Source organism: Morus notabilis, unplaced genomic scaffold, assembly GCF_000414095.1.
Source record: "Morus notabilis unplaced genomic scaffold, ASM41409v2 Scaffold137, whole genome shotgun sequence".
Classification (NCBI taxonomy): domain Eukaryota; kingdom Viridiplantae; phylum Streptophyta; class Magnoliopsida; order Rosales; family Moraceae; genus Morus; species Morus notabilis.
Genome location: NW_010358172.1, coordinates 127,471 through 138,997, shown reverse-complemented (window position 1 = coordinate 138,997; position 11,527 = coordinate 127,471). Strand labels below are relative to the sequence as shown.

General features: G+C 35.1%; 1 protein-coding gene across 1 annotated transcript; it reads right to left on the bottom strand.

Moving 5' to 3' along the window:
• Positions 1 to 332: 332 nt before the first annotated feature.
• LOC21407694 (diacylglycerol kinase 5) lies at positions 333 to 2,847 on the bottom strand. Its single transcript, XM_010092009.2, has 8 exons — positions 2,587 to 2,847; positions 2,361 to 2,483; positions 1,846 to 1,974; positions 1,431 to 1,516; positions 1,197 to 1,320; positions 849 to 897; positions 506 to 588; positions 333 to 420 (listed from the first exon to the last, which is right to left on the bottom strand). Exons 1-8 carry the CDS (start codon positions 2,779 to 2,781, stop codon positions 349 to 351), a joined length of 861 nt encoding a protein of 286 aa, XP_010090311.1. The 5' UTR covers positions 2,782 to 2,847; the 3' UTR covers positions 333 to 348.
• Positions 2,848 to 11,527: the final 8,680 nt, after the last annotated feature.

Below are 11,527 nucleotides of genomic sequence, written 5' to 3'. Positions count from 1 at the left end.
AATTTACTATAAGGATCAATTTATTAAATACTCAAAATCTTATTTTCCTTAATTGCCCTTAACATACTTATGTCTAGATTGAAAATCATTTATCCAATCTAGTAACTTATTCTCCATAATTTCCTTATTGGACTTATTATGATATTAAGGCCCAATTCGGCCTAGAAACTTATTCACAGCCTTCTAACTCTTAGGCCGTTGGACTTAATACTCCCACGGAGTGACCTGCTGAAATATTTATCTAATAGGTCCCAAAACCGACACCTCATAGCATCTAAATCTATAAAAGATAAAAGGAAGAGAAAGAAAAATCTTGGTTATCCCTTGTGTGCTTGGCCATCTCTATACTTACCGGGAAGAGGGATGGAAAAGGGAAGCACAAAACCAGCCTTGGGTACACCCAATCTTCGCATATGTTCCCTGTTTGAAGTTGAAAAAGAAGAAATGGATATTATTAGAATTTTCAAAAGTAAAACGCATATGATAATCAATGCGCGGGAAGTACCTGATTAAATAACTGATTCTTAAATTTCTCAGGATGCAACTTCCGCTCAGAATGAAAAGCATATGATACTTGAGCATCCATTCCTATAGACAACAAAGGTATCAATGTCAAAAAGAAAATTGAGGTCCGAGCGGATGGTCATCAACACTGAACTTAAAATTTCCATTCATGCTTCAAGGTAAACATGGTAGATAAGATAATTAAGCCAAAATGAAACAGATTATTTGCCTATTTTAGCGAGTGATATAAAAAATGAAAAGAGAAGGTAGACACCGAGAGAGAGAGGTTATGAATACTAAAAACAAAACTCTGAATAAGGTCACTACAAGGGTACTAGTCTTACCCATGCTGAAGTAGTTCCAAAATCCCCCACGAAAAGTAATATAACCCTCCTGACAAGAAGCCCAAAGTTTAATTGTATAAGAAGAAGACAATTGAAGACTGAAGTAGTTAAATCATACTTTCCCAGAGGGAAGTCAGTCAAGCCAGAAGGCAGAAAGTTACTCCTTTCCTAATTGTTCTTAAGACTTTGTAAACAGATCAGGGAAATCAGTGTTTCAGTCAAATGAATAATAATAATAATAATAGAAATTTGCCTTTCGATTTGAGCGTACACAGTGGATGCAGTTTCGATAAGTACAAGCAACCTGGGGCAATAAAATATATTTTTAAAAAGGCATGTGATGTTTACCCGGTTTAGCTCATCTGTCTCAGAGACACGTTGAAATGCATGAAGAGAATGTGGTAATTCAAGAGGCGGAATGGGATCACATGAACCTTCTTTTGGAGGCGGCATCCTCATCACAATATGCCAGCTAACGACAAAACAGAAAAGCAGTTCAGTATCCGCGTATACGAGAGAAATGGAAGGTTTCAAAAACAAAATAAGCCTTGGAGAAAAATAACGACCATGATATAAGGCTACCTGTCTATTTTCATTTCCTTTGCATCCTTTACTTGAGCTAAAAATGACTCCACTGAGCGACGATCAGTCCCAGGATTTCTCTTCCCCTGAAAAACACAACACCGCCAACCTTTAATATTTGTGATTAAACCATGATGGATTATGGAATTGTCTCTCAAAACAAGAAGATTGCAGATTCCAATGCATATCAGCTCTTTTAATTAGGTGAAAATAAGTCTTCCAGAACATAACAGAAAAACTTAACATAGACGGTTATACGTGAAAAAGAAAATAATGTGTCGCATAACAAATGCTTTCAACAAATTTGAAAGGAAAAATAGGAAAAGGTATCCTAAGATCCACTGAAACTGTGAAGAAAGCACAAAGAAGCACTGAAGCATTTTAAGGTTACTTCAATTCATAATGCTCTTCCTACCCAGCCAAATGCAAATGGAAGATTATTTCCTGTTCCCAAGGGCACTGTTGCAATTGGTGGTAGACGAGACAACTTGAGATCAGAAACAACTCCAAGAAGCCACCCAGCAGTTCCATCACCTCCTGCAACCTGAAGGGCCAAAAATTACATGTTAGAAGATGTAGCATAAGTAAGGATTTGGGTTTTCTCTCTCTTCCTTCCTTTCGACTATGACTCTCCCACTCCAGTTATTGTTTTTCTTTCCGTTACTTCGAAAGTAGTTGCTTAAGCTTCAACCACTCAAATTTCGATGTCCTTTTTTTATTTCTCATGAAACAAATGGCATATTTTTCTGGAAATCCTAGCTACTCTTAGGATGATATTCGGGAATTCCATTGATATTACTCGAACAAACATGAAACGGCTACTAGTAATACAAATGAATAGAAAGCAAGCCATCGAATGGTAAACTTAAAAAGGGGATACACCAATTACCAATTTAAAAAGTTAAAACTTGGAACTCAAGAGAAACTCACAATTAATCTCAAGTTCTCCTCAATATGTTTAGCAAGCTTATCTCCTTCACTCTTGAGCCTTTCAAGATTCACGTAAATTCGGCGCAGCACCACATCAGGAGCTTCTTGCCCCAAATCAAAGACCTGAAATTAGCTACTTCTATGTCAACCTCTTAAGAACCAAAATCTATCCAAAACTTGAAGGAAAAAAAAAAAAAGAAGAGTAAAAGTAAACATTGAAATATACCTGATTTTCATTGAGAATAGAACGGTAGGTCTGAAGAAGATCGCCGCCCAATTGACCACCACTTTTGGAGTTGATGAAGATTATCACTGGATACTTGGGTTCATGGTGAATCTCATCGTTTAATTCAGGTGATATTATGTAATTAGGAATCCGAAATTCCTTCACGAAGTTGGTCTCGGAATCAGAATCTGCCATTAAAAATCTGATCCACCTGTGGAGTTAAATGAAAAGTTGATGTTACGTTTAGGAGAAAATGTAGGAAAATATTACTCAGAATTTTAATCACTATTAATCAAACTGGGAAAAGATAGACAAAAAAAAAAAAAAAAAAAAAAAAAAAAGTAAAACTGGGGTTATAACAGAAACATGTCAAATTTTATGAGTAGGAAAGGAATGGGCCGGTTACATAACAACATTTTCTGATTCATTGAAGTTTCAAATAGGAAAGAAAAAATAGATTCTTCGCACTTGAAAACTTGAACGTGCCCCGAATTCGTCAGTAAACTTGTCAGCATAAAGTATCAAACAATGCATAAGGGCATCGACAACTATCTTCCGATGGAGACAATGTCTTTCATGGAGTCATCCGAATTTGGCAAATCCTCTCATCATGGAATAAATTACAGACTTATGCATCGTTCATTTCACCGATTCGAGTTTTCAGTTTTAGGTTTCTACAGTAAAAAGTTCTCAAAAATGTCACATCTAACTTTTTCTGTAACAGTGAAAAGCTCCCAAAAAATATCACATGTCAGCTCGAATTGAAAGCTCGAATCCGCAAAGTGAACGGGGCCTAATTTTCTAATTATTCTTGATTAATACTCTTTGACTAATATGGTTTTTTGACTAAAGAGTATTAATTAAGAGTAATGAATAAAAATTCAAGACTCATACACTTTAAGGGTCCGTTTAGTTCGCTGATTCGACTTGAGATGCAACTTTATGTGAGAGTTTTTTACTGTAGCAAAAAAAAGAAGATGTGACTGTTTCTATGTGGCGACCTTCCTTAAGAGGCCGTCACCGTAGCTGACATTAACTTGTACTTACTGGGGTTTCTTAAAATTTGCGGAATATTTTTTTTTTTTTAAATTTGAGAAGTAATAACTTTATAATTCGTAACAATAATTTCAAAAGAATAAATCACTAAATTTCTTAAAGCTTTTCTTAAAATGTTGTAGGAATACTGTAGCATTCTCCTCAAAAATATTTTAGGAATGCTGTAGCCATCTTTTTTAAAATGTTGTAGGAATGCTGCAGCATTCTCTTTTTATTTTCTTTGTAAACTTACTGTAACGACATACTTTCTGGTCATTTACACAAACTTAGTATTATACTACAAACTTCTAAAAATACAAGTTTATAGACATACTTATCAAAATCTTTTAAAACTTTAACTAGTGCAAAAAATGACTGCGTGAGCGGTATCCATTTCCATCTCCACCATTCATCCGCCGCTCGCCATTGCCCTTCAAGAATTGCTGATAGGTTTCTTACCTACAGCATGAACATATCTGATTGAGTTTTCGCTCAACAAGTAGAAACTATCTCTCACAAAATAACTGTAAGTACACATGAATAAATATGCATGAGATGATTATGCTTTATTATGATGTCTTATCAGTGTCTTATTTTCTTATCTTATCTTTCTTATGGGCCCGAGTGCTAGTACCACTTGTGCGCAATCATCGGGACGTAAGGGTTTGCAAGGTCCCCCAAGACATCGTGATTATAACTGAAATGAGTGCCTCCCTTGCGAATGACTTTTTTTTCTTTATCTCCCTTGCGGAGCTTGAGTTACCCCCCTTGCGGAGGCTGGTACGACACTCAACTGAGATTATTCTTATAAGTTCCTCTTGACTAATTAAGGTGTATGCAGTATGACATGACATCGCATACAATACTTAAAGCATAACATGGATATATAACATGTGTAACTTTTTCTTTAAAATATATTCATGCTGTAGGCGAGATTCCTACTTACTTGATTTACAGAGCTGGAATCCACTTTTCACCAAACAATCTATTATCTTACTTGCTTACTTCCGAAAATGAACACCCATTGAGAGTATGAGATTATCTGTCGTTTGCTATTCTATTTTAGCAACTTGTGAAGGAAATATAGCCCTTTACTTAAGGCATGTATTCCTTTCCTTTACTGAAGGATAATTTACTATAAGGATCAATTTATTAAATACTCAAAATCTTATTTTCCTTAATTGCCCTTAACATACTTATGTCTAGATTGAAAATCATTTATCCAATCTAGTAACTTATTCTCCATAATTTCCTTATTGGACTTATTATGATATTAAGGCCCAATTCGGCCTAGAAACTTATTCACAGCCTTCTAACTCTTAGGCCGTTGGACTTAATACTCCCACGGAGTCTCTTAAATCTATGCGGGCGTTGGACCCACATCAAACTTTTAAAATTCTAAGGGCCTATCGCATTGGGCTCTTAGGTGCCCGTTGGGATGATTTGCTCAATAAACCACTAAGTTCTTTAAAAGAAAGAGTTTTTCTTGAAAACTTTCTTTACGAATACTTCCGTTAAAATAAGGTTTAACACTATAATATTTTACTGAAATCACATCTCGGTTTCTTTGATAAATTTCTGTTAAAACCAACACTATGTTAGTTTTGTTTCGTTAAAACTGTGTAGTGTCTGAAATCTGTGTTTTACTGCATCTTAGGGTCAGATTTTAAAAATTTGTTCTTTGCGACAATTCTTCGTCTCGTCGAGATCTAAAATTGTCGTTTTTAGAGAAAGTTGAAATTCAGCCTCTAAAGGCCTCGTTTGGCTGAAAACAGTGGCTGCCATTTTTTTTTCTTTTGCTGTAGGAATGCTGCAGCAATCTTTTAAAAATGCTTTAGGATTGTTGTAGCAATCTTTTAAAAATGCTATAGGATTGTTGTAGCAATCTTTTAAAAATGCGTTAGGATTGCTGTAGCAATCTTTTAAAAATGCTATAGGATTGTTGTAGCTATCTTCTAAAAAGGCTTTAGGATTGCTGCAACAATCTCTTTTAAAATGCTGTAGCAAATCTTTTTTTTCTTTTCTGAAACTGTGTTGGACAGCCTGTTCATTTTTACAAACTGTAACACCCTGAAGAATTAATTGAGATTAATTAAGGTAATTGAGATTATTAGTGCGCCTAATCTGGATTATTAATTGAGTTTAATTAATAAATGTTTCTGACACGTGTGAGTTTAAATAGTTCCAAGGTATTTAAATTATTCGCAGTAATTTATTTTAAACCAGAAGTGTGTATGGGCGCATTTCTGGACTGCCATTTTTAAAATATTGTACACATGTCATTTTCTTTTCCTTTTCCTTTTCTTTTCTTTTTCTTTTTCCTTTTTCCTTTCCTTTCTCTTTCTTTTCCCGTGCACTCTCTCTCTCTCCTTCATTCTCACTCTCCCGCTCACTCTCTCTCTCTCTCATTTGTGTCCCAAATCAAACGAATCTTGAACCAAGGAAAGATTTAAAGAAGTTTTCAACGTCAAGAGAAGGATTTGAGGTAAGATTACTGAAAGAACCTCTCTTGAATCTCAAGTTTTTGAATTTCAAAACTCATTTTAGTTCAAATCAGATTTTGATGGGTTTTGAGTAAAACTAGGGTAGAAATTAGAGATCTTGGGTTCTTTGGACTTGTTTTAGGACCTAGAACCCAGATCTAGTGGTTTCCCTTTGAAATATCTCAATTTGGGACTAGATTTGCAGGTTTTTAGACTGATTTCTGCGAGCTTCTCTCACGCAGCTGATTCCACCGGTCAACCTGTGCGGCCGACCGGATCACATGGAAACCGGTTGACCTATGCGATCGACCAGATTGCAGGCTGACCGGTCGACCGGTCCGGTTGACCGGTGTGCACACTGCTGGTCGACCGGTAGTGTTGCACTGCTCTGTCACCGGCCGACCAGTTGGCACAGGGTTTGACCCTGTTTGGCCTGAAATTGCTGTTTTGACCCCTGTTTTCGGGGAGAACCCAAATTAGCTTCATTTGAGGACTTGAGATATATGGATTAGCATTGTTAATCCATGATTTGAGATTGAAAACCCTTGGAATGATAATTTGAAACATGAAAATGGATAAGGGCACACTAATAGGAAATCTTGGTTGGAAATTGAGATTTGGATTGCTCTAGGACTGAGAATTAATCCTAAAGTGTTGTCTTGCATCAGTGATCACTGAGGATTCAGACTGAAGGGGCTTGAGGAAGCGAAAGCCAGAAAAGGCGATGCTAGTCCCAGGTTTTATAGTGCGAGGTAGGATTTCTATCCATTTTCCTTGCGAGCCTGTTTTCAAAAAGGATTTTGGCCTTGAAAATGTTTTAAAGAAAGGGATTGATTTGTGAAAGAAAACGCTTTGAAAACCATGGCTTGTTTAGTCATGGAACCTCATGGCTTGTCCAGTCATGGGGCCCGCGGCTTGAGTAGTTCGTGGAGTCGTATTAACGATTTCAAAATGTTAATGAATGATTTCTTAAGCAAAGAGATATTGTGAACTGGTAATAGAGTCCATTGCTGTAAGCCTAGATAGGATACGGAGAGTGCATCCTCGGGGGCAGAACCCGAAACTCGGTTCGGGGAGGCGAGGCACTTGGTTAGGTAAGTAATTTGTACTAATTACTTACTGAAGCCTGTAAAACGGTTATTTACAGTTACTTTTCCTTTGAGAAAAAGGATGTGAGGTTCCGGCTGTTCTGTCGGGACTGAATGTCTTATTTTATTTACTTATTTATTATGTATTTCCCCGCACACTTATTATTCGTTTATTTATAACGATTATTTTAAAATAATATCCTACTGGGCCTTTCGCTCACGTTTTATGTTTTAAATGTATTAAACCCCTCCCAAGAGACTCTAGGAGTGGTGCACAGTAGCTGGATATTTGCTACAGAGCAGCTGAGTTGTGCTGTTGTTGGAATCAAGTGAGGATTGTGGCCATCATCTTGGACAAATGTAAGGAATTTGAGAAATTCTGTAAACTTATGTAATATTTGGATTAACTAGACTGTGGTTGATGTTTGTTGTAATGATTATTTACATGAGCATGTATGTACGATACTGTATGTCATGTGGGGTGGAGCCCTGTGTGTCAGAGGCTCCGGGATTCTGTAGTAATTTATTTATATATTAATGCAGTTAAGTGTGGGGCCCGGTTGGGAATCTGCTTTATTAACCCCTAATCGAGCTCCACGTCACCCACTCCGCTTGGGGGGGGGGGGGCGTGACACAAACTGGCTTCAAACTTACTTTTAGAGTTAAAATTGGATTTTGTCATAGTTACAGAAAACGTTTAAAACATCGAGATCTATAAGTTCAAGTTTAGAAATACTAAAAAATCTCACTCTAGGGTCCTCATTTTCACGTTCAAAGTAACTGGAAAATTTTTCCTTCAACCCAAAATAAGCAACTTGAATCAAGTATAAACATACCACATAATGCTAATCAAACTAACCTCAAAACTCACAAAACCAACTTAAAACTCACACACCCTTATTACAAACCATAGCCTCAAGGGACCACAAATTACATCCATAATTTCAGACTTAACGTTGGCTAGAAAAATAATGGAGAATAGTTCAAGAAATTACCCTTGAAGAACTCTCTCTTGAAAACCTTTGAGATCCTTCTCTTCCTCCAACTTAAGCTAAGATCTATGGTGAGATATATGGAAACTTTTGAGTGTATGTGAGGGAAGGGAAGGCTTGGTTTTGGTGAGGGAAAAGCTTAGAAAACTTGAAAGTTGGAGCTTTGTAGAGCCGGTTTTGGATATGGAGAAAGAAGTAAGATAAAGCAAAAAGTGAAGCTTAGATTATATTGGTTCTATTTATAGACAACTAGTTGATTTGGTTTATCGCTTCATTACATCTTCTAGTCCACTTAATTAAACAAAAATTTGCTTAAAACTCCTTAAAATGGCCGGTCTTGGTGGAGAAAAGGAAAGAGCAAGTATTGCCTTGATTTCCCCTTGAACCACTACCATCACATCACTTCTCATCATGTAACCTTCTAGCACACTCAAGTAACCAAACTTTTCCTAAAACCTCTTAATATGGCCGGCCAAGTGAAGGAAATAGAGGAAAAAATATTACTTACCCCCATCACATCACATCTTATCTAACCAAACTTAACCCACTCTTGTACTTTTATCTCATCTCTCAAGTTTCTTTTGAAACTGATAAAAATTATACTGACTGTAAGTAAGTAACTTAGCCGACAGAAAATTCTAGTTTCTGACAGTTCCTTCTCTACTGCTTATTTACAGTTCAATGTTAAATCCTCGACTACTTTGATATCACATTAAATTCTTACTCGCGTAATATCTTGAACTATTTCAAGTCTTGAAATTAATTCTAGACTGAACAAATTCTAAATTTAACTTTTCTGCATTATATCCCGGGAATGACGTTGTTTCTGATAGTGTCAACTCCCGAGCTCACATTGTACCCTTCTACTATGGGTATTTATCTTGTGACTTTAACCTAGCTATCTGGCAATTAAGGATTTTTTCTTCTTTTAAAATGTCAGTGCGTTTTTTATACGCTGTTAACATCGTGTTGTGCTTGGAGATTCTTGAAATTAAGATTCTCAAACTATATTTGTTCTGAAAATTATTCGGCCTTAAAGTACGGCGAGAATTTAGCGATCGAATTTACTTGATCGAAAACATGAACTTAACATGAAATCTGCTACAGAATTTTGGAATACAGATATTAATTCCATAAATCCTTCAGTCACATAATATTTCCTAAAAAAAAATCATTGGCTTAAATACATAAATTGTATTATTTAAGGTCTGAGATTTTCTCAGTCATTACATTCTAAGAGCTTTTTACTGTAACGAAATTTAAATTATAAACTCGAATCGGTGAAATAAACATGTCTTAAAAGGTCTCTGGTCATCAACTGTCCAAAAAAGCCCCTTAACAGTTAGTTAATTTTGTGCTCCCAAAAACATCATCCATAACCCGCCTAGTTACATGCCCGTACATTTTTGGTAATATCATGCCTAAAATCTCATGTATGAGCAGGCTAAGGTAAAAATTAGGTTATATACTAGCTATGCATTTTGTACCGCTTTAATGGTGAAATTTAAGCTTAAGATTTCTAAAAATGTAATATTTTCAAGTTCTCCCTCTCTAAAATATTATTCCTTTAATTCACCCCAGGCTGCGCCTATGGTATTATTGGATCTTTTATCTGGACTCATTAGGCCCCAGACTAAGCCTACAATTACTCCATTTTTAGTAGAATGGATAGAAAAGAAGTAAAGAAAAGTAAAATATCTAAGTGAAGGAAGTAAAATGATTTTTTTTCATATTGTTTGGTAGAAGAAAAAAAAAGTGAAAAAAAATGTTAAATTTAATGTATTTTACAATAATACCCAATACAAATGAAAATATGATGAATAATGAATGTTAAAATTGTTATTTTACATCTCATTTTTTATCAAATTTTTTCCCTATTTTTTTTTTCCCAAAGTTGGAAAGATTAAAAATTGGTGAGTCCTATGAATTTTTATTTTCATTCCTTTCTCATTTCTTCTGTACCAAACAACCTAAAATTTCATTTTCCTCTACATAATCCTTCCTTTATTTTCTTTTTTCTTTTTTTCACCCTACCAAACACACTGTTAGTGAGAAAGGGTTTTGAACCCCGGGGACACCGTAGATTTTCCTTTCTAAACAGTTTAATGGCCCTATAGTTTATATTAATTATTATTTTTTGTGCTTTTGTCTCTATTCTCAATCCGGTTATTCTCTTCTTGATCATCTTCTTAATTATTTTATTTTTCTGGCTAAGATATTGATTTCGAAGTTATGTTTTATATTATTAACTGTTTATTTTTTTATTTTTTTTAGTGGGGACGTCTTAACAGGCTAGCCGAGAAATGTCTGACCATGTGGACCAATAGTACTTTCGGCCTAGGTTATTATTATTTTTTTTACTACATTCTTGAAAAAATAAATAAATAAATAATTTTGAGACGTTGCATAAAGAACTGAGACCATTCAAATTAGATTATAAATTTTCAGGATCATAGCACTAGCATGTGCAAAAGTAATTCATGATTCATGAACTCGATTTTTGTTCCATAAAAAGAAGCTGAGGCGGACTAGCGTTGATGCTGACAGGGTAGTTAGTCTGATGGTTTGGAGTCAAAGAAACTGCAGCAATATATATATATATATATATATATATATATATATTTTTTTTTTTTTTTTTTCCAGAAAACAATGATATAAACCTCTAGCATGTGAGATTCTTCTAACGTTTAGGTAAATGCTAACCAAACCAAACATTAAGTTTGTCGATAATGAAAATAACAAAAAGAAATCAAAGTATTTAATGGCGAAAAGGTGAAGGTGATGATAGTATATAGAGCCTAAATAACAAAAAGTATGGAAATTTGGAGCACTCTTTGGTCCTTGGTATCACCCTAGTTAGCTTGTGTATTTGTTAATTGTCACTGACTTGTCTGAAGATTTACTCTTTGATTATCTTTTATTTGTAAGTAATCATGGACAGAATTAGAGGGACACATAGATTGTGGCTCATACAAGTCTACATCAAACTACAAAATTCTTGCAATAGTGACCTTCTAGAAAAGCTTTGATTATCTTTTATTTGTAAGTAATCATGGACAGAATTAGAGGGACATATAGATTGTGGCTAATACAAGTCTACATCAAACTACAAAATTCTTGCAATAGTGACCTTCTAGAAAATAAGAAAAAACCATGCATGAGTTCAGAATTGTGTCACGTCTATCTAAATCAAGAGCAAGAAAAATATAGACTTCAATTTCCATTTTATACATAGGATTATCCATTTTCAAAATCAAATGCTAAATCCTAAAGAAATAACTATTACAATTCCGACGACAATGTACATTTTCTTTTTTCACCCCTGTTTTATCTGCTCTGTTTC